Below are 22635 nucleotides of genomic sequence, written 5' to 3'. Positions count from 1 at the left end.
CCCCTTTTTGCCCCCCATTCCCTACACGGATACCCCTCCATAAAGCTCCTTTTTGCCCCCCATTTCCTATATCGACACCCCTCCATAAAGCCCCTTTTAGCCCCCCATTCCCTACATGGATACCCATGCACGAGGCCCCTTTTTGCCCCCCATTCCCTCCATGGATACCCATGCACGAGGCTCCTTTTTGCCCCCCATTCCTTCCATGGATACCCCTCCATAAAGCCCCTTTTTGCCCCCCATTCCCTACATGGATACCCCTCCATAAAGCCCCTTTTTGCCCCCCATTCCCTGCACGGGTACCCCTCCATAAAGCCCCTTTTTGCCCCCCATTTCCTATATCGACACCCCTCCATAAAGCCCCTTTTTGCCCCCATTCCCTGCACGGATACCCATCCATAAAGCCCCTTTTTGCCCCCATTCCCTACACGGATACCCACGCTCGGGGCCCCTTTTTGCCCCCCATTTCCTACACGGATACCCATCCATAAAGCCCCTTTTTGTCCCCTATTTCCTGTATGGATATCCATCCATAGAGCCCCTTTTAGCCCCCCATTCCCTACATGGATACCCCTCCATAAAGCCCCTTTTTGCCCCCATTCCCTGCACGGATACCCACGCTCGGGGCCCCTTTTTGCCCCCATTCCCTACACGGATACCCACGCTCGGGGCCCCTTTCCGGCCCGCTCCCGCCGCCCGCAGCCCCGCCGTGCCCGCTAGCACCGCCAGCCGCCCGTCACTTGTCAGACGCTCCCTTGGCCGCCGTGCGCTCGGCGCGCCGCCCGCACTTGGCGGACGCTCCCCGGGCCGCCCCTCCCCGGAAGCGCCGGCGGCCCCGCAGCGCAGGTAAACAGCCAAGATGGCGGCGGGGACGGGCCTGACGGACCTGCCGGGCGAGCTGCTGGAGCTCATCCTCTGCTGCGATGTGCTGGGCGCCGCCGACATCGGCCGCGTCTCCTGCACCTGCCGCCGGCTGAGGGAGGCGTGCCAGCCCCGCGGCAAGGTGTGGAGGGAGCGCTTTCGCCTCAGGTGGGCCCCCGGGCGCGGGGGTGAGGGAACGGGCACTGCCGGCCCTCAGCGGAACCGGGGAGGGACAGACCGGCCGGGCTCGGGGTGAGGGAACGGGCACTGCCGGCCCTCATGGGCACCGGGGAGGGACAGACCGGCCGGGCTCGGGGTGAGGGAACGGGCACTGCCGGCCCTCATGGGCACCGGGGAGGGACAGACCGGCCGGGCTCGGGGTGAGGGAACGGGCACTGCCGGCCCTCATGGGCACCGGGGAGGGACAGACCGGCCAGGCTCAGAGGAGAGGGAATGGGTACCCCCGGCCTTTCCCTCATGGGCAACCCAATATTCCCTCATGAGCACCCCAATATTCCCTCATGGGCACCCCAATATTCCCTCATGAGCACCCCAATATTCCCTCATGGGCACCCCAATCTTCCCTCCTGGACACCCCCAATCTTCCCTCCTGGACACCCCCAATCTTCCCTCATGGACACCCTAATCTTCCCTCCTGGACACCCCCAATCTTCCCTCATGGACACCCCCAATCTTCCCTCATGGACACCCCCAGTCTTCCCTCATGGGCACCCCAATATTCCCTCATGGGCACTCCCAATCTTCCCTCATGAGCACCCCAATCTTCCCTCATGGCCACCCCAGTCTTCCCTCATGGGCACCCCAATCTTCCCTCATGGACACCCCCAATCTTCCCTCATGGGCACCCCAATCTTCCCTCATGGGCACCCCCAATCTTCCCTCATGGACACCCCCAGTCTTCCCTCATGTGCACCCCAATCTTCCCTCATGGGCACCCCAATCTTCCCTCCTGGACACCCCCAATCTTCCCTCATGGGCACCCCAATCTTCCCTCATGGGCACCCCAATCTTCCCTCATGGGCACCCCAATCTTCCCTCATGGACAGCCCCAATCTTCCCTCATGGACAGCCCCAATCTTCCCTCATGGACACCCCCAATCTTCCCTCATGGGCACCCCAATCTTCCCTCATGGACACCCCCAATCTTCCCTCATGGACACCCCCAATCTTCCCTCATGGGCACCCCAATCTTCCCTCCTGGGCACCCCAATCTTCCCTCATGGGCACCCCCAATCTTCCCTCATGGGCACCCCAATATTCCCTCATGGGCACCCCCGGCCTTCATGCTGTGATAATTGATAAATGATTCGTGTTAATCGTAGAAGTTTTGGAGTTTGTATCAACCAGAATGCTACAAATAAGAAAAGAACATGGATCTATATAAAGGGAAATATATGATTAAATCCACTCTGTTGATATCCCCCTGTTATGAATATTGTGTATACCAGTTTGTAAAAGAAAAAAAAAAAGAGGGGTTTTCCATAGTGTGAAAGGTTTTTTGCAGAATCAGATTTCCTGCCTTTGTATAATCAATCACAAACTATCTGCTAAAGGTCAGACTTCTCACTTATTCTGTTCTTTATCTGCCAAGGCCAGATGGTTACATGACCAATTGTCCCAAGAGCTGTCCCATGGAAGTTTTCTTTGACTACCACTGCTTACCTGGCAGGATTACTACAACAAAACAATGAAATTATTGGTTACTACAAGGAAAACCATATTATAAATGGGAGCTGCAAACACAAGTTTGGTGGAGCATGGAGTGGGCAGTGGCCCCCATTTTGTTTCTCATTTATAACAATGAGCACCCCCATCCTTCCTTCATGGTGTTATAAATGAGAAACAAAAGTCTTGATATCCAGCAAAATTTAGATTGGTTTATTTTATACAGACAGAGCAAGCAGTGCTGGGGAGGCAGAGGGGCCACTGCCCACTCCATGCTCCACCAAACTTGGGTTTGCAGCTCCCTTTTATAGCATGGGTTCCTTGTAGTCATCAGTAATTGTTATTTTGCTGCTATAATTCTGCCAGGTGAGCAGTGGTGGTGTGTGGGATTGCTGGACAATGTGAGTCTCTAGACAATTTGTCAAGTCCCACAGATAACCTCTGCTCTTGGTAGATAAGGAATGGCAGAAGTCAGGCAGTCTGATCTCAGAGATAGGCTGCAATTGATCACACAAAGGCAGGAAATCTGATTTTGCAGGATCTGTTGGGCTGTGTGAAAGCCTTGTTGTGCAAGCTGTCAGTAGATATAACTTATTTAGAAAACATAATATTCATAACAGGGGGATTTAAAACAGAATGATTTAATCATATGTTTTCCTTTCTTTAGTGTCATGCTTCTTTTCAGACCTAAGCATTCTGGTTTATACAAACCCCAATACTTTACCCACACTGTGACCTCTCCCCATTTCCATCCCCTTTCCACACCAGGTCCAGCCTGGGCTCTGGCAGTGGAACCAGGAGCTCCCAAAACAACAGCCAAACCCATCTCAGGACTGATCTGGGCACCAGAGATTTGTTTATCCATGAGAATTTGGGGAGAGCTGTTCTCACAGACAGCCAAATCCTTGGGATGTGTTTTGCTGCTGTTTTGTTTCCCCCAGGGTAGCACCTGCTCATCTCTTACCTGCTTTGGTCTGTGTTGGCCCAGGAGCAGCAGAATTGCTTCCTCTGCCTGCCAGTTGGCTCCTGAAATCCAGCACAGCCCAAGTGAGGGGATTATTCCCTTTTCATGGGGGGAAAAAAAACTGCTGAACAATTACAGCTTCCCCACTGCACCATGCCATGGCTCTGGGATTGACTCCCACCAGTGCAGTGGCTGCAGTTCCTGCAAGTTTCACCCTGTTTGGGATCCAGCAGCTGGAATGGGGTGTGGTGGATGGTTGGCACATGCTCCTCTCTCCCTCATAATGGCATTTTTGGCAGGAGGTTCCACCCTGACCTTGCCATCCTGGCTGGATTCCATCCTGAGCAGTGGCACTTGCATCTTTCTAAAATTTTCTGAAATTCCCACTGTTCTCCCAACCCATAGAATTCTCCTTCCTCATCCCAAAATAAAGGACTGTGATGGTGATTGGGAGGTGGCTGCATTCCAGCAGTAGCTGAAGGGCCAGGGGTTCATCAGGAGAGAGGTTGTTATGTAATGTGAGGTTATTTGACTTTATTTTGTGGAGGCAAGTGCAGGGATGTTTTATTATTAACCAGCAGTGAAATACCTTCCAGGTGTGGCTTGGACACTGGTAATAATTATTATGCAGGAGGAGTGATTTCAGTATTTGGCAAATTAAATACATAAATATATAACCTGAAAATAACTAAGCAGCCCTTGGAGCTGAAGGAAAATGTTTTGTATTAACCAGTAATAATGAGCAGCATTCCAAAATGTGGAATAAATCCCCCAGCAAATGTAAAGAAACCCCTTTCTCTCAGCTTTCTTTCCAAAATATTTCCATCTGTGCTGGTTCTTGCTCCTGTTTCTCACACAATCAGTCCTGTGTCTTCACAGCAGCAGGAGTTGCAGTCCTGGCACATATTTTATGGCACAAAACTGTGTTGTGGCACCACACACCCACTTTATTCAGAAAGGTGCAGCTAGCAGCCCCCAGAGCATGCCCTGAAGTTGGATTTTCAGCTGAACCTTGAAATTCTGAGTAAGCTGTGAAATGTTTGGACCTTGAGTCTCAGTAAAGGAGGGGTTTTTAAACAAGAAAGCTGGGAGGTGGTTGGCTTTTTTTCCTTCAAACAATTATTTCTCATCTCAAAACCAAACTGTCACGATTTAGCTGTCACAATTTGACTTCAGGATTGTGTTTTCCTCCCGTAGATGTTGCCACCAGCAAGGGCAGTGGAGGGAGCTGTGTTTTGTGCAGCCTTTTAATGAGCTCCCCGAGGTGGTAGGAAGAACACAGGACAAAGAATTCCCCTTCTGTTCAGTGCCAGGTTGGCTTCCACGTGACACTTCTTTGTGGTAAACTCTTTTAATTATAAAAATGAAGCATTTAGGATGTTTAGGTATTGAAATCCTAGAGTGAAAGCCTCTGAAGGTTTCAGGAGAGCTTGCTTTTAAATAATCATTAATGCACAGCTGCAATCAGGGAGTTGTGCTTTGATGTCTGAGGGAATTTAAAACGATTTAAAGCTGGGCAGTGTCTGGGCACTGTCTGAGCTCCTCAGGTCGTTCAGGAGGGTGTGAAGTGTTAATGATGCTGTGAATTTGTGTTGTCTGTGCAGGTGGCCCTCCCTGCTGAAGTACTACAGCCACAGTGACAGTGTCAGCTGGCTGGAGGAGTACAAGGCACGGCACAGGGCAGGGCTGGAAGCACAGAGGATCGTGGCTTCCTTCTCCAAAAGGTTCTTCTCAGAACATGTGAGTCCTCCTCTCTTCATGTGTGTGTGCAGCAGCCTGGCCACTTGTCTAACAGAACAATTAACAGAATCATTAATTGAATCAAGGGTGGAAAAGACCTCGTGTCCCTGAGCAGCACATCTTCACACTTTCTGAACTCTTTGAAGGACACTGATTGCATCACTTCCCAGGCAGCTTGTTCCAATGACAGCCCATTCAATTCATCAGTTCCTCCTGATATCCAACCTAAATCTTCCCTGGAGCAGCTTGAGCCTGTTCCCTCAACACTGCCTGAGCATTCACATCACCAGGGTGTATTCTTCTTTAAAAATTCTTAAACCATTCAAATGTTGTTTATTTTTTTAGGGGGCTGTTACCTTCTTAAAAATGTGTTTATTTAGTCTTTATTATTATTTATATTAGGAAAAAGTTATTTTTCCCCCAGAAGGTGCTGGGCACTGCCCAGGCTCCCCAAGGAATGAGCATAGCCCTGAGGATGCCACAATTCCAGGAGTGTTTGGACAGCATTCACAGGGATGTGGTGGGATTTTGGGATGTCTCTGCAGGGCCAGGTGTGGGACTGGATGATGTGGTAGTTCAAGATATTCCATGATTCCACAATAATTCAAAGATTGTGATCAATACTTTTTATTAGTTTCTCTTTCCCCCCTCTCCACATCACCTCAACTGTGCGAGATTTTGTATTTCTTGACTTTGTGTGAAAATGCTGAAACAGCCAAAATGGAGAGATTTCCCAATCCAGAGGTGTGTGGAGTGCAGCGATCTCTGGGATTGCATTCAGCCCTAGAAGCTCTTTGCTTTTTGCTGGGAGTTCAGCCCTGGCTCTGGGAATCCTGAAGGCCACAGAGTTTGTTGACACAAAGCACAGCTGCTGATTCTCACTGCAGACCTTGTGCAAGGACGAGTTCTGAGAGCTGTCACAGGCCCTTTGAGCTCAGGAGCAAAGCACAACAGGGCCACTCATTTGCAAAGTGTGTCTTTGAAGTTCTCCAGCCTGCCATGACCCTGAGATGAGTTCAGCAGGGAAAAGGTGAAAATGTGTCTCACACTGAGGTGCACATGGAACAGGAGTTACTTGGCTGTTTGCTTAGGAGGTGGCTGTGGATTTTGGCAAGCTGTACAGCTGGGGCAGCCTGGGATTCTGTGACTAGAGCATAAAAGCTGCCTGTAAGTTTGGCTGAATTCAAAATTCCACACAGGAGCCACTGAACAGCCCCTGTGCAAAAGGAAGGCAGAGGGGCCAGGTGGGTGTTTGGTGTCTCCTGGCTGCTCTGTTCTGCAGCAGCCACACATTTGTCCATGGAGAATTGGCAGAGCATTTACTGGGAGAAGCAGCTCCTGGATTCCTCCTGTTTTAATCATGTATGCAAAGACTATGGAGAGCCCATTAAGCAGTGCCCAGAGGCCTCATGATGAGAACCATCTCCTTTGGGGCCAGAAACTGCAGCTTGATTCCCTGCTCAGAACTGAGAGGAAAAGGCTTTCAACCCATATGTGAGCCCATATCCCATAGTGAAAAGCTTGAAAGCCAATTTTTTAACAGTTCAGCCGAAGTTTAAAAAGTAATTCTGGATTCTGGAAGAAAATAGCTGCTCTGAATTTAGATGCAGAAGTGGTTGTTGCAAAAAATAAAGGCTCCTGCCTCTTCATTCCTTCACCCAGGATGAATCTCCTGCACAGGGGAATGTGTGGAGAGGTTCAGTCAACCACAAGCAGAAGTTGATTCCACCTTAAAATCATTTCCAGCTTGTGCCCACCCTACATAAATGTGATTCTGCTGGTCCTGAACTCAGCTCTAAATGCTGTAGAATTTGACTGAAATTGTTATAGGATGTTCCTGGGGTTCTCAATGGAATAATAAATCCAGGAGTGCAGACTGGGAGTATTTGGGGAACAGGCTATTTTTAAGATCTTTAATAAATTTTAAAAAATTTGGTTTTGAGACTCTTTCTGAAGTTATAGGAGACTCTTGTGCTGTGCATAACTGTTTGTCTGCCTTGGCAGGTCCCCTGTGATGGATTCAGTGACATTGAGACTCTGGGGTGCCCCAGCCATTTCTTTGAGGATGAGCTGATGTGTATCCTCAACATGGAAGGAAGGTAAGAGGACTGAGAAATGGCAGGGACTTCTCTCTTTCACCAGTTCAAGGAGAAAAATACCCTGGTTAACGCCTGGCTTCAGCTTCTGCCCTTGGTCACTCATTAAACAAGCACCCCCATGCTTGCTGAGGCCTGATTTCAGAATAAACTGAGCATTTCCAGAGGAACCATGGAAACTTTGGTCCCACAAGGAGAAGATCCTCTTGCTTTGTGTTGCTTTTTGTTGTTTATTTCCTTGCCAGCTCATGGCATCTCTTGGGACATATCCCAAGCACCCACATCTCTGCCTAAGCAGTTCCTACCCTCTTGTTCCTTTTTGATTTAAGCCTGGATCAGTTTGCTGAACTGATATACAGGATTAGGCCAGAGCAGCAGAGGGAAGCAGGAATCCTTCAGGATTGCCACCATGAACTGTGAAATTTCAGCTTTTTTTTTTCCTTTTCTGAGCTGGAGTGGGTTGGTCCAATTTTTGTCCCCAAACAAGCAACAGAGTTGAATTCAGCCACTGCAAAATTTGCAGTTCTGTGAATTACTCAGACAGGTGGTAAATAAAACTCCTGGTTTTTAACTGCCTGGGTAATCTCATCACCTTGATTAACACTGGGCAAGATGAGTGAGTTTATTTGAAGGCTTTATTTGCTTTATTTGAAGGTTTTTCTCCTGGTGCCACCTACCCAGGCTGGGTTTGGTGTGATACAAAGCTGTGATAAATGTCCTTAATGGGGCCTAATAGCCTTGATTAGAGGGACTGTTAGTAGAGCTTGAAAAAACCCAACTGGAATAGCAATCATCTCATTTTTGCCTTTTCCCATCCATTTTATTGCTTTCTCTATTTGAGCTGGGCCTGAGCATCTCTCATTTGACAACTGGTTAAAAAGCTTTTGAGGCTTTGCACTGGCCAAATGCCTCCCCACAAAGCAGAATTGATGCTAATTACACCCTGATTAAGATGCAGTCATTGCAATTCAGGAGCATTAGGCTAAATCATTTCCCTGGAAGATATCCCAATAAAGCAGTTGTCCCTGTTGAGGATCCCAATTTATTGCAAGAAGATAAAGTATTATGAGATTTGGTTGCCCTGCTGTCCAGGAGGATGGAGATACTTTAGAAAGTGATGGGACTTCTCTGTTAAAAGTTTTGGAATTGTTACCTACAGACCAACTGTTGATCTCCTCCTGCCTTTCCAGAGCTACAGAGTTGGTTTTCCTCTAGGGAATTTTGTTTTTCTTCTGGGTGCTATTGCACTCACATTCATGTCCCTCATCAATCTGTTTTTAAGGCTGAGAGGATGCTTTAGGAGGGGCTCTGGAGAGATGCAGTCAGACAGGGTAATATTTTATGAATAAGGTATAGGATTTTAATCAGATATTCCTGAGCTGCTTTAATTAGGATCTGTGTTGTTTCCCATGATAATGTATCTTCTCAGAATTATGTATCAGTGATGGGATGAAAATTATAGATAAGAGCAATTTTCTGATAAATTCCTCTCAACATTCCCCTTTTGGGTTGAGTGACAGAAAATTGTGGAGAAAAACAATAACAAACTATAAACTTGTATTCACTGGAAAACTTAAACCAACTGTTCACCCTTCAAATACCTATTTAGGGAAATGCTTCTTCTTGTGTTTCACTGTGCAGGAAAGGTCTCACCTGGAAATACTATGCAAAGAAAATTCTCTATTTCCTACGGCAGCAGAATATATTAAAGAACCTGAAGGAGTACCTGCAGCGCCCCACAGAGCAGCAGTCCTTCCTGGAGGGTGAGTCCCTGACAAAGCCCAGCCTTGCTTAGATGGCAGCAAGCCCTTGGCAGGTTGGGTTTGGGATCTGCCTGGAATCCTTCCCATCCCTCAGCAGCCTTGCACTGAAATGTCAGGGTGGCATTGAGGAATCACCCCTGCACAGCTGCACTGAAGGCAGAAACTGGTACAACGCTGCAGTCCTGAGCAGGGTGCTGAGAACATGAGCTGTAGCTCAACATCCTCATTGCTGGCACTGCTGCTGTGGCCCCTGGGGTGCACTCAGCTGAGCTGATTCCCACTCAGCTCCCTGCTTTCCCTTCCCCAGGAGCTCCTCAGACAAGGGCAGGGAGCAAGCAGAGGGGGTTGTTGCAGCCCGAGCTTTGGGAGTGTCTCAAGAACTGAGTGCTGGACTTTGGTGGGAAGCAATCCAAGTTCAGTCACATGGTGGGAGGGCACTTACACCTGCTGAGAAAGAAAAAGCTCTTCTGCACTTCATGTCCTCACTCTGGTGGATTATTCTCCTATCTTCTGAGTGGCTCAGAAACTGCCAGGGGTGTAGAAGAGTCCCTTCCTCTTGGTACACACTCCAAAATGTCCCTGAAAGGGGACAAAAGAGGCTGTAACACCAAAGCTGGCGCTTTTTAATGGAATAAATTTTGAAGAAGGGGCTGTTAGGGCAAGAAGGGAAAGCAGAAAGTGGCCTTTTGCAGAAAAAATCACATTAATTATGAGACTTAGTCACGTGGGTCACAAATACATGTGATTTGTCTGCCATGAAGGTGCCTTTGGAGCACCAGCAGGAGGGTTTTTGGGAATTTTCACCATACTTTGGGAGGACAATAAAGGAGACATGGGGCCCTGCTGAATTCCTTGATTTCTAGGCCTGTCATGGACATGCTGCCAAAGCCATGTAGGAGGCTGGAAGAGGTATGATCCATGCAAAATCCTTACAGCTGATTCCAAAGATTGAACAGGAGGAGGCTTTGGGAAGAGCAGTAGTGCCAAAGGAAATGTTTTCCTGCAGAGGCTTGGGCAGGAGAAACATGAAAGTTTGTTCTGTTCTGTGTTGTGTTAGGAAGATGGAGAGCAGGTGTGGAAGAGAAAGATGAATGTAGCAGACAAGGAAATGCTGAGCAAGGATGGTATGGAGGATGTGACAGGGACTCAGAGCTGAGGCAGATTGAGTGAAGCTGGCATTGTTTCAGGTTCTGAATAAAAATCTCTGTACCTTGGGGAGGTGCCAGGGCTGCAGTGTGAGCACAGAGCTGGTCAAGCCTGATCCAGCAGCATTCCTGCTCAAGGTACAGATACCTTTTAGCATGGAGGAGAGGGAAGTACAGAGTTCAGCTGGTAATTCCTCATGTCAGCTCAGTCTCTGCATTTTGTGTGACAAATCCGGTAGATGACTGCAGGTTTCAAACACAGAGCTCTGCTGTTCTGCTGCAAGCACTCACTGCATGCCTGGAATGTAGAGCAGGCAAAACCAAGCAAAGAAAAAACTGAAGTCCTGTTTCTTATGTAGTTTGTTTTTTGCAGGTGCTGTTTTGATTGATCAGTACTGTAACCCCCTGTCAGACATCTGCCTGAAGAGTGTCCAGGCCCAGGTGGACGATATCACAGACAAAGTGCGCAGAGTGCTGCGGACCAGGAACCCCAGGCACCCCAGCTTGGCCTCCAAGGCAGGTACTGTACAGAAATGTGCTGTCCTGGAGGGCCTTCCTGCAGCTACTGTACAGAAATGTGCTGTCCTGGAGGGCCTTCCTGCAGCTACTGTACAGAAATGTGCTGTCCTGGAGCTACTGTATAGAAATGTGCTGTCCTGCAGAGCTTCCTGCAGGTACTGTACAGAAATGTGCCTTCCTGCAGCTCCTGTACAGAAATGTGCCTTCCTGCAGGTACTATACAGGAATGTGCCTTCCTGCAGAGCTTCCTGCAGGTACTGTGCAGGAATGTGCTGTCCTGCAGATCCTTCCTGCACCTCTGCACAGCTGAAACACCTGTGGACTTGTGACAGCTTAAAGAGCTGTTGTTTTTAATCCCCTGGCAAACAAAATTCTGACATTTACTTAAGCCATCAGTCAAGAAACTGCTGTTCAATAGCCCAGGGTTCAATCCACCTGATGGAGGGGAAATTTGGCAGGGAATTCTTTTTTTTCCCATTTGTCTCTGAAATCTTACTAGTCCTGTTATCTATAGCTGAATGTGGGACTGGCAAACAACCCCTTTCCTGCCAATCTCAGAAAATCATCAGCAGAAAGGTGCATGTTTATCCTCACCAAAGGTCAGGCAGCATCTTGCTCCTTGGTTTTATAAACACTGAGTAATTTCTGGCTTTCAAGGAGACACTGAGCCTGCCCATGTGAAGATTTCATTGCATAAAGGTTGAGTGCTTCTGTTTTCTCAGTCTTTATTTCACTGCATGTGTTTCCAGGAGAGGTTCTCGTTCCAGAAGTGGAACTTCAGAGGCAGGTGCTTGATGCCATGAACTGTGTCCTGTATGAGCAGCTGAAATACAAAGGAAATGAGCTGGATTATTACAACTCCCTGAATTCCTACATTCACCAGGTGTGTGTGTGTGTTAGGCAAAATCTGGGAGGCTGCAGGGCTTGAGACACTTCATTTGTCTGAATGTAGCCAGACAAATAATTCTCTGTCAAGAGCAACCCTTAAATAAATATGTCATCCTTCAGTGCATATTCTGTCAAGTTGTATTTTCAGTTGTGAAATCATCCCTTGAAATTCATGTTTTTCTTAAATCCCTCCTGTGTTTTTGTCACATTTTTCTCCCCCAGGTTTTGATCCGCAGGACAGGAATTCCAATCAGTTTGTCTGTGCTTTATTTAACAATTGCCAGGCAGCTGGGAGTCAAACTGGAGCCTGTCAACTTTCCCAGCCATTTTCTGCTGCGATGGTGTCAAGGGAAAGAAGGGTGAGTGACCTGCTGAACTCTGAAATTGTGCCCACAGTGACAACAACCAGAAACATTTACAGCTCCTGACCTGTGTGAGAGTGTTTAATTGTGTTCCATCTGCCTGTACAGAGGGGAAAATTAGATCTTTAGGAAAGGTTTCCTAGAACTCAGCTGCTTGCTGGATGGTAACAGATTTCCTGAAATAATAATACCCACGAGGTGATGTGATGGAAAAGAGAGAAGGTACCAGGTAGTCTCTGTTTAGGAGGGAGCTGAGGAGTGAAGGACACGGGTTGGAAGTGCTGAGGGAAGAACAGAAACAGCAAATCCTGCTCTACCACGAGACCCTGATCCCAGTTTGCTCTCTTTGCTGCCTCTTCAGAAGCACAGATATTTTTGACTACACCTACATCGATGCCTTCGGGAAGGGGAAGCAGCTGACAGTGAAGGAGTGCGAGTACCTGATCGGGCACCACGTGACAGAGGAGTTCTATGGGGTGGTGACCTCCAAGGAGGTGCTGCAGCGCATGGTGGGGAACCTCCTCAACCTTGGCAAGAGGTGAGCTGCACATCCACTATTGCTGCTTCCAAAAGCTTCACTCAGCTCCTGAGAGCCTGACAACTCCCTGTGTCACGGGGCATTGGGTGGGTGCTTTCAGTCACCTGCATCTCAGTAGGAACAAAAAGATTTAGTGGAATTAGTTCCTTGTTGCATATAGGTAAAGCCTTTTAAAAGAAAGGCCTTATAAAATCAAACCTTATTACTTTAACTAAACTAATAGCTAGCTTAGTAAGTTCCTGTAAGTACCTTCTAACTTTCATGACAATAGAATCTCCTAACAGTAAAAGTCTACTTGTTCTTACTAAAAACAATTAAAAAACAAAAATCATTTTACATGACAATCTATGCTTATAAGAAAAGCAGTTCACACTGCAAAAATAAAGTCTGTCTCATGAGAATCCATAAAAAAAGTAAACTGTCTAAAATAAATAAGTTTAATAGACATGTACATTTTGTGTTACCAACCAATAAAGCTTCAGTAAATTATTAACCAATGAAATTCAAACATAGTGCCTTCTAATACCATATAACAATGAACTGTGCACAATGAAGATCAGCTATTCTGCATGAAGAAACAAGTATCTAGTAGCAGCAGTTCCTCTCAAGAAAATAGACAAGATATTTTATTTTCTCTGTGAAAAGCTGATAGGGAGTCCCCACCTTAAGAGCAGAGCCTTTTACAGTCCTGTGGTAGGCACAGCCCCTATTTTCAAATGAGCGTTTTCAGAGATACTGTTGGTGTGTAGAGCATTAAGTTTTGTTTTCAAATCCTCCTGATAATCCCTTTCCCAAGCAGCCATAGACAGGCTCACAGGAGTTGGGTTGTTTTAGGTGTCAGGGGAACAAAAGGAAATGGCTTGGGGACTGAATTCCCAGTGTGGGATTATGTGACCAAGGAGGAGAGCAGTGGTGGGAGGGCAGAGTTCAGAGATCAGCCTTGGAGAGCTTTTCCTTGCAGCAGTGATGTGGTGAGTGCCAATCCATGCTGGAGCCACTGCTGAGAGCTTGCTGTAGCTGCTGCATCATTGTGGGGACAGCCCTGTGCCTGGGAGCTGTGGGGCCAGGGCTGCAGAGCCTCACAGCTGAGTTTCCTTTCTGCTGGCAGAGAGAGCACTGACCAGTCCTACCAGCTCCTGAGAGACTCCCTGGACCTGTACCTGGCCATGTACCCAGACAATGTGCAGCACCTCATGCTCCAGGCCAGGCTGTACTTCCACCTGGGAATCTGGCCAGAAAAGGTACCTGGGAACTCAGGGGAATGTTTTGGGGAAGGCTGAGCACTATTAACACTGGGTTATTGATTGTTGGGCTATGTCAGCCTGCATTACAGCCTGCCATGAGTTGTTTCTGTAATAAATGCAGTTGGAGGAGTTCTCACATTGCAGGGAATCAATTTGAAGCAGGGAGAGTGGATGATTCTTCCCTGCTTGTCCTGGGGGAGACTTGGGAGCAGCCCTGAGTCATAATTTATGATTTACAGCTTGTCTTGCAACCAAGACTGTGGAGTGTGAGTTATAAGAGCATCCTGTTTGCTCTGTGCCTAAGTTGTGGTAAAACTCCTGCTGGGCTCCTGGAAGAGGAGTAATTATCTTATCAGAAAACTTCAGGAAGTTATCTTTGATAAGTAAAACCAAAGCTGTGCTCCCAGCCTTGGCCACACAATCTGTGGCTCTTGTGAAAAAGCAGCTTGATATTCCTGTCCTTGGAATTCCTTTTCTTTCCTTCAGGGTGACAACTCCAGTCCTGTTATCTTGGGTGTGTGGGAAAGAAGGTGCTGAGATTTACAGGTTGTCTGGATCATCCAGGGCTTTCCCTGAATCAGGAGAAGGCACAGGGAAGAGCCTGGAACTCAGAAAAGTCTGATTTTTTAGTGTGTCACTGCAGCACAGAGGTTTTTCCTCAGAGTTCCCTGTGCTGGTTCAGTGGAGCCTGTGCCAGTTCCACCTGTGAGGTTTGGGAAGGGACAAGAATATTGGCTGCACAGCTGAGCAGGAAGCAAAGCTCTTCCCACCAAATCAAGTGGAACAGGACTGCTGGAGAAGCTGCCTCCTTCCCTTTCAACAACAAACTATGCTAAGCTTAGCCTTCCTTTCTTATGGCAGCAAATTTTAGGGTCAGAAAAACCAGCACCAAAAAATTCTGTATGGGAGGGACTCACTGAGCTGAAATGGCAACTGGACAAAAATAGGGAACACTGAAAGCTCTTCCTGCCCCTTCCTGGCACTCAGGGATGTGTTTGGAGAGCACCAGGCTTGGATTTGCAGCCCCTCAGAACACACCACCCAACCCCAGGGCTGAGTTTTACTGAGTTCTCTGCACCAGATGCAATGGAAATGAGCAAATTTGGATTTTTCAGGACTGCATCCAGTCGTTCCAGGCTGTCAGGCAGGGTTGCAGCTAACCAGAGAAAATGCTGTGTCTGACAGGACACAATGTACCAGCTTTGACAGGGGCTGCCAGATTCATGGATGGGTAGGAAATCTAAAAAATCCTGCAGAGCTGCACATGATGTTGCCCTAAATATTTGTAAATAAGAGTAAATAAAATTCCCAAAAATCTCTGGCAGCTGTGGTTACATACATCCTTTAGGATTTTTCAGGATTTTCACATCCTTCTTAATAGAATTAAAGTGGCCAAGAAGCCTGAGCTGTGCTTCTTCTCATGAATTACTCACCTGTCCTTTATTTAAATTGATTTTCCTTGGGATTTGGCTGCTGTTCATGCTGAACAGCCTGAGATTGCCATTCCTCTTCTGCTGCTGCTGCTCTGAACTTAATGACCAAACCTGTGATGAAGGAGACAATCCTTTTGCCAGGTGCCAAAGTGTGGCAGATTTTGGGACTCGAGGTATTTGATGCTGAGACAGATACATGTCTTTTCCCAATATGTTTACACAACAGGTTGGGGTTTTTTTCCCTTGCTTTTACCAAAAAAATTAGAATTTGCTTAGTCTGCCTCTGACAAACACAGCAGCAGATGCTCTGATGCTGTGCCAGAGGGTGTTGGGAGGCTGGAATTCTGGATCTGCAGACCTTGCTGCTTTGTGTTCCTCAGTCATCCTGAAACAAGCAGCTTTTCTGTCCTGTTCCCTGTTCTGTGGGAAGGCATTGTGGAGGTTATTTCCATTTCCTCCTGTGCTGCCCTATTTTTGCTCCTCACAGACATGCTGAGAAGCTCTTTTGAGTTAAAATATTAGTTCTCAAGAGCAGCAGAAGTCATCTGGAATCACTTCCCAGCAGCATTTTGGGATGCTGAGAACTGCATTCTCATGACCAGAAACCTGTGGGCACCAAACAGGACGTGAGGAACTCGTGGGGCTGAGTTTTAAGGAGCTGCTGTGCTCTGCAGTGCCTTTCCTTGGAAGCTGGGAGCTTTACAAAGACAAAAGGAACAAGAAAAGGCTGTGTGCAGGCTGAACATGAGGCTGTAGCAGAGAGCAGTGTGGAGATGTTGTGGCAGATCTCAGGGCACTTCCACACAACTGACTCCAGCAGCATAGCTGTGTGTTTCTAAGCTGCACTGCTGCAGGGACGTGTGCTGAAGCTGTTTTTGCTGTGGTTTGGAAGGTGCTGGACATCCTGCAGCACATCCAGGCCCTGGACCCCTCCCAGCACGGGGCCGTGGGGTACCTGGTGCAGCACACCCTGGAGCACATCAAGCGGCGCAAGGAGGAGCTGGGCCCCGAGGTCAAGCAGCGCTCGGACGAGAAGCACAAGGAGGTTTGCTTCTCCATTGGGCTCATCATGAAACACAAGAGGTGAGCTTGGAGCCTTCCCCACAGGCAGCTCTAGCAGCAGAGCAGAAGGGTTTTACAGCAGTGAGACAGGGTTAGTGCCAGGGAGGAGTGGGGAATGCCAGGCACGTGCAGTGTCCCATGCAGGAACAGGGGGGCGGCTCTGAGTGCCTGGAGAGAGCAGATGTTTGCACTGCAGAGAGCCTGACTTGTCTGAGTCATGCTCTATCACACAGGTAACATCCCCAGAGCACACAGCTCTCCAGGAAACAGCAGCAAGCACTTAATGAGGGACTGTGCAACAGAGTCAACTTCAGAATCGATTCTGATATTCCCAGGAAGCTGATGGATGTTTGCCTGTGCTCTCATTCCCTGGTCCTGCTTGCACCCCAGCACTGTGTTGCTTTGGCCACTCCTGTGACTCACCAAGACATGCAGAGCATGTGTGAGGGGCATCAGCAGTGACAGTTACACCACCTCACAATTAATCCCATGAATGTTCTGTAAATAGTGGTGGCTGTTCTCAGTGTTGGGATTGCCACACGTGTGTGTTGAGCACAGGAGGGGTTGCACAGCCCAGCAGGGTGGTTGATCCCTCTTTACTTCTTTCTTCATCTTCTAGCTGCTGACTTCCAGTCTCTTACCTAGTCTCTTTTCTTGCTCACATTTGGTTTTCCTCTGTCTTGAGCTGTTTATTCCTATCTGTTTATCCAGTCATTCATAGTCATTTCCCTCCACCTCAAAATACAAACACAAAGTCTTTCTGAACTGTTTTTTTAATTCCTCTTGTTCCTCTCCTGCTTGTGCCAGCTCTCAGGAGGTTCCTATCCTGTTTGTGCTGTGTTAATCTTGAGGGAAAAGAGCTGGCTCTGGAGTTTCCACAGCCTTTGTGTGCAATTTCTCTAATCAGGTATGGCTACAACTGTGTGATTTATGGCTGGGATCCTGCCTGCATGATGGGCCACGAGTGGATCCGGAATATGAACGTGCACAGCCTCCCCCACGGCCCCCACCAGCCCTTCTACAACGTCCTGGTGGAGGATGGCTCCTGCAGATATGCTGCCCAAGGTGAGCAGGGGCTCCTGGGTGCACTCTGCCCACATCAGGACAGAGGGATGCTTAATTGATTAATTCAGTGTGGTTAACAAGGGTTATAGGAGGAAGGACATGATCCTGAATCATGGACTGCTCTGTTTGCTCTCCATGAAACCAGCTCTGCTGGGATGGACAGGAAGGCCTACTCTGCTGTGATCTCCTATTGCCCCAGAAGTGTTTTGGACACTCTCATGGTATGAACCTTGATGGCTGCTTTGAAAGAAATAATTCAGTTTTTGCCTGACAGCTGTGCCTTGGACAGCACCTGGAAATGGGATTTAGTGAGGGGTTGCTGGTCAGGACATTGTTCTGGCCACTGTCACATGCCAGGATCCCAGGGAGCACAGGCAGCCTGGCTGGTACTGCCACCTTTAACCAGAACAAAAATTAGTGTCTCTTCAAGTGCAGGGAGGTGTAGAAATCTCTCTGTCACATGTGCTTTATGCAACAAACCATAAGAGGAAACGTTTGTCTGGTGGTCACAGTCTGTGGTTGGGATACAGGAAGAACTGTTGATCAGAGGTTCTGGTGAAAATTACAAAAGAAAAGCACATCTGTGACTCTGCACATTGTAAAAATGTTGATTTGCCTCATGTTTGTGTTCCCCCTGTGACAGGGGGTTCCATCCAGGCAGGGCAGCTGCACAGCCAGAGTGTGTTTGGCTAAGGGCAGATGTGGAGGCTGCTGCAGGGGAAATGCTGACCAAAATGTCCTTTCCCTGGGGACTCCCTCATGTTCTGGCCCCCTGAGTGTGACAAGACGTAGTTTTAGAGAGATTTAAAGTGCAGGTGTCCTCAGAGTAGTTTTTTTTTTTTTTATATTCAGAAGCCCAAAAAGATGAAGTGGCAAAGCCTCAGATCAGGCAGGACTTAAAACCAGAAATCCTCATGTGCTGTGGGTTGATATTAAAATATGCATCTTGGTAATTACCTAATCAGGTAATTGTCCCCAGTGCTGCTGGGGCTGAGTCATCACTTACCTTGTGTCTAATGATGTTTAAACAAACAGAACCCAGTCTGGTCCCACAGTTCATGCAGGGTAGGCTGACACTCTTATCTCTGTGGAGGAGACACTTATCACTGCATCTCTGTGACCTGCAAGAGTTCTGTATTGCTGGGGAGCAGTGAAGGGTTTGTTCTTGCTGCTGTTGATATCCCCTCTAAAACATCCTCAGATCATTTGGGAAGGATTATTTCATATCCTCCTGACCTGACTCTGGGGAGGGAGGGAGAGTTTTTTACAGAAAGAATCCTAAACAAATCCTCATGTGGAGTTTAATTTAACCAGCTCAGAAATAACCCCAAGCTTATTATAGATAAATGTACCTCAGTTTGAGGCCTGCCTGTAAACCTGTGGGTTGAGTGCAGCTTATTCCAGAACTCCTGTGTTGTTCAGGGAGTTTGGTGCCTGTCCACTCTTGCCTGTGTCTTGTTTGCTTTGTGACAGCACAGGAGAGAGATCTGTGACTCAAAACTGTTTGTGAGCACCTTTGGGAGGCTCCCACCTTGTGCTGAACTCACCTGTGTCAGCCTGTTCCTCCTGCCAGCTGCTTTTCCATGCCTGCAGCTCTCCATCCCTGCAGTTCCATGCCTGCAGTTCCATCCCTGCAGTTCCCTGAGCACAGCTCCCAGCTCAGCTGTGCTGCTGCAGAGCTCAGCAGTGCAAATTGTTTTGGTGCAGTATCTGCAAAGGTCCTTTGCAAGCCTCTAGGACTGCAGCAGGCTGCTGAGGCATGGCAAGCTCTGCTGCTGCTGGCTGCACACCCTGAATGCAGCAGCTTCAGAGCTTGCATGGATTTTAATAGGAGTTCTCTGCTCTCAGTAATGAGCTGGATTTCAGAGACAGATTATTCCTGAATGACATTCCCTGCACCCCAGCTCATTCCTGCCCTACCCAAAGTCAGCCTTTGATCCTGATGCAGCTTTTTTTTTTTTTTTTTTTTTTTTCCTAGCTAATGCTACCTGTTTTATCTGGCACTGTGCTGGAAAAAAAATGACATCATTTGGGGAGTGCTGCATCCCTGGGCTCCAGTGTGAGGGATTTACTGCCATCCCTGCTCTGTGCCCACACTGCAGAGCAGGGCAGCCCTTGGCTGGGGTCACCTCTGGGGTTCAGTGTTCAGGGGTCACCTCTGGGGTTCAGTGTTGTGTAACTCTTGTGCCTGATCAGGTTATCTGCAGGAAAGGAGCTGCTGTGGGAAAGAATCAACGTGTCCTTCTTGGGGGCTTCCACTTGGCTTGGGAAGGTTTGGATTTAAGGAAGTTTATTTTGCTGGAGGCAAGTGCTGGGTCTTGGCATGGTGGAAACAGAGGCTGAGGGAGGAAGCTCTTGGCTCCTGTGCCAGGTCAGCCTTGTGCAGGTGGGCTCACCTTGGAGCATTTGAGGGGGATCTCTCCTAAAACTGATCCCCCAAGGGCTGTGAGGGATCAGAGGAGCAGAGCTCAGTGCAGCAGCCTAAAGCCAGGCAGTCCCAGGCATAAATCCCAGTTCCCATCTCCCTGCCCAGGGGGTGAGGCTCTGGGAGCAATCACACTGATTGACTCTAATTCCCTGGATTAGCGCATTTTTGTCCTTTCAAGCAGCAGATTTGGTGTTTCTAGAAGCACAGGCAAGGCCTGAGAGAGGCTCAGGGCTGGCTGCCTTGCAGCAGGCTGTTCTGGGGTGCTGACTGCTGTCCTTCCCTCACAGAGAACCTGGAGTACAACTCCGAGCCGCGGGAGATCCCTCACCCCGACATCGGCCGCTATTTCTCCGAGTTCACCGGCGTGCACTACCTGGCAAACACCGAGCTGGAAATCCGCTACCCCGAGGATTTGGAGCTCACCCGAGCCACAGTGCAGAAGATTTACAGCTCAGGCAAGGAGTGAGTGCCAAAGGCAGCCTGGGGACACAAGCAGCTGGAGTGTAGCTTTACCCTCTTTGCAGAACTTGCGTGGGAAGCAAGTTTGGTGACAATCCTTTGGCTGAATGCATTGAAAACTGCATTGGACTTGGAAACTGGTGCTACAGCATCTTCCCATTGTCTGCCTGCCCATCCTGGCCCAGAGGCACAGGGACACTTTGGTACTTGAGGCCCAGCAGGAGGATCTTGCAGGGACAGCTGTGCCAGGAGTGCTGTCCTTAGGAAGGATCTGCACATTCTGCTCCTTCTGTGGTGGCCATGGAAGGTCAACAGAGTGTGGAATATGGAAGAACCCCTCTTCCAGAGAAGGAAGCTGCTTGTCCTGGCAGTATTTTTGTCTGGCCATGTCTGTCTGGTTTGGTTTGAGTGTCTGTCCCATGCAGGCAATAGTTTTTAAAGTCTCTCACGTTTCACTCTTGTCTTCTCCGGTCTGAATTTTTGGGTCAGGTATTGCTTCACCTCTGTAGTCTGATTGTTCCTAGAGCTACTGTTCCAATCCTGAATATCCTTCTGGGCCTGGCAATATCCTTATGGGCCTGGGAAGGAGCTCCAGCCACAAAACCAGCAGCAGTGAGGCTCGTGGGGTAATGAGCAGTGCTGACCCAGGGCCAGTGGTCACCCCACCAATGGCAGAGACTCAGAAAGCAGAGGAGGAGCTCCTGGCCCTTCTCCAGCTCCTGTCCTGACCCTGTTTTTGGGTCTGTCCATCATGTGTGTCCAAGGTGGGATCCATGGCACAGCCATGAGTGTTCCCAGGAGGATTTGGAACCTTGTGGGGATGTTTGGTGGGACCTTGAGGGCAGCACCAGAGTGACTTCAAAGGACACAGAGCTGCCACTCGCTGCCAGTTTTATTTTCCAATAGGTATTTATGCAATACAGTGGAATGATGACTGGAACCTGGCCATCTCTGGAGTCAGCCAAACCATTATGGAAGCAAGATGTTAATTCCTGCAGCTTGAGGCCTTCTTCCTTGTTGCCAAAAGAAAACGGATTCTGGGGGAGCGCAGACTTGGCTGCCTACAAGGGAGGAGCTTTAGCAGCTCCAGGCACGTGACTTTTAACCTTGACTTAAAGGCCCAGACAGAACCACTGCAGAAGAGGTTTCCTTCTGGGCTCAGGGGCTCTGGGGTGCAGAGTGACACAGTGTTTGTGCATATCTTTGTGGTTTCTGAAGCAATGTGTGTAGAGTAGCTGCAGCTTGTGTCTCCTGTCACTGTCCACTTGCAGCACAGTAATTCTTCTCTCTGAGCTGACAATTAGGGCCCTGTAGAGGTAGGTGGATGCTCTTTAGTCTCTTATGCACTACAGGTATCTCCACGTGGAATCACAGCCCTCCTCTCCAGCAATGCCTGCCCTGCATGTCACCTCCTGCAACCCTGAGCACTGGTTTGCTGTGGAAATAAATGCTGAGAGCCCAGCACTTTGGTGGTGGTGGTCTGCAGGGGTCTGGGGCTTCAGGAAGAGCAGCCTGTGGGGAGGATGTGAGGAATGCTGAGGGGGTTCTGCCCCAAGCAGAACTCTGACTTTTAAGGGTCAGAATCCCAGAATGGTTTGGGCTGGAAGGGACCTTAAAGCTCCTCTTATTCCATGGGCAGAGACACCTCCACACCCAGGTCTGTGCCAACAGGGATTTGGAGGGAGGGAGGAAGTAGTTTCCATTGTGAGGCAGGGCAGGGAATCCTCAGGCAAAAATCCATCTCTTGTTCTCTAGGGTTGGGGTAGACCCAGCCCTCCAACCTGTTTTGAAAGCAGATCCCAAAAGATTCCTGCTGGGTGCTTCAGGGGTCCCAGGGCAGCCTGCAGGACCCTTCTTGTCCCTCTTTTGGGGCCACTGCTCACACCCTGAGAAGAGCCTGGCCCAGGAGGAAGTGTGGGAGCTGTTGCTCACCACAGACTGGTGTGGCCTGGGGCACAGAAGGGGACAGGCTTGGGCACTCAGGGCAGCTCAGCAGCCCTGGAGCTAAATCCTCATCCCTCTGGCAGGAGATTTTGGGGGAGCTGTGACCTCAGACAGCTCTGGGTGCTGCCCACATCCATACCTGGGCTGTGGGTGTTGGGGTCACCCAGAGCACCAGCACAGCCTTGGAGGTGCCAAATTTGGAAAATATCCACACAGCCTCAGCCCAGGGACCAAGTCAGATGTTGAGATTTGAAACAAACTCAAAGGGAATGGTGAGTTCACTTGGTTTCCCATTTGGGAAGGATGTCCCCACTGCCTCCAGTGCTGCTTGCCCTGGGTGGAGTCTGGTCTCGGTGAGGAGAAACTCCTGTGAGCACCTGCTGCTGTGGGAGACCTCAGCACAGCATCCAGGGGGGCCAGGGAAAGATGGAAACCCTC

The 22635-nt window shown here is 48.8% G+C and overlaps 1 protein-coding gene across 2 annotated transcripts; it reads left to right on the top strand.

Annotated features, from left to right (window-relative positions):
* The first annotated feature begins 819 nt into the window (after window positions 1–819).
* FBXO21 (F-box protein 21) lies at window positions 820–21714 on the top strand. 2 transcript variants are annotated; one of them, XM_056504271.1, is made up of 12 exons: window positions 820–1029; window positions 5116–5251; window positions 7256–7350; window positions 8989–9110; window positions 10629–10775; window positions 11524–11657; window positions 11885–12021; window positions 12386–12562; window positions 13671–13803; window positions 16132–16322; window positions 17209–17366; window positions 20082–21714. In XM_056504271.1, exons 1-12 carry the CDS (start codon window positions 860–862, stop codon window positions 20258–20260), a joined length of 1779 nt encoding a protein of 592 aa, XP_056360246.1. In that variant the 5' UTR covers window positions 820–859; the 3' UTR covers window positions 20261–21714. The 2 variants fall into 2 exon arrangements, with proteins under 2 accessions (XP_056360246.1, XP_056360247.1); XM_056504272.1 differs by lacking the exon at window positions 20082–21714 and having other exon boundaries at window positions 842–1029; window positions 16535–17298.
* The last annotated feature ends 921 nt before the right edge of the window (window positions 21715–22635 follow it).

The sequence above is a fragment of the Oenanthe melanoleuca genome, chromosome 15 (genome assembly GCF_029582105.1).
Source record: "Oenanthe melanoleuca isolate GR-GAL-2019-014 chromosome 15, OMel1.0, whole genome shotgun sequence".
In the NCBI taxonomy this organism is placed as follows: domain Eukaryota; kingdom Metazoa; phylum Chordata; class Aves; order Passeriformes; family Muscicapidae; genus Oenanthe; species Oenanthe melanoleuca.
The sequence above is the reverse complement of the archived record's forward strand: the minus strand, read 5'-3'. Positions and strand labels throughout refer to the sequence as shown.

What these genes read in the sequence shown, in the direction of transcription:
- FBXO21 (XM_056504271.1), top strand. Translation starts at nt 860, where the DNA reads ATGGCGGCGGGGACGGGCCTGACGGACCTGCCGGGCGAGCTGCTGGAG. An exon ending in AGGGAGCGCTTTCGCCTCAG is followed by an intron (nt 1,030 to 5,115) that starts GTGGGCCCCCGG and finishes TTGTCTGTGCAG; the next exon opens with GTGGCCCTCCCTGCTGAAGT. An exon ending in CTCCTCAACCTTGGCAAGAG is followed by an intron (nt 12,563 to 13,670) that starts GTGAGCTGCACA and finishes TTCTGCTGGCAG; the next exon opens with AGAGAGCACTGACCAGTCCT.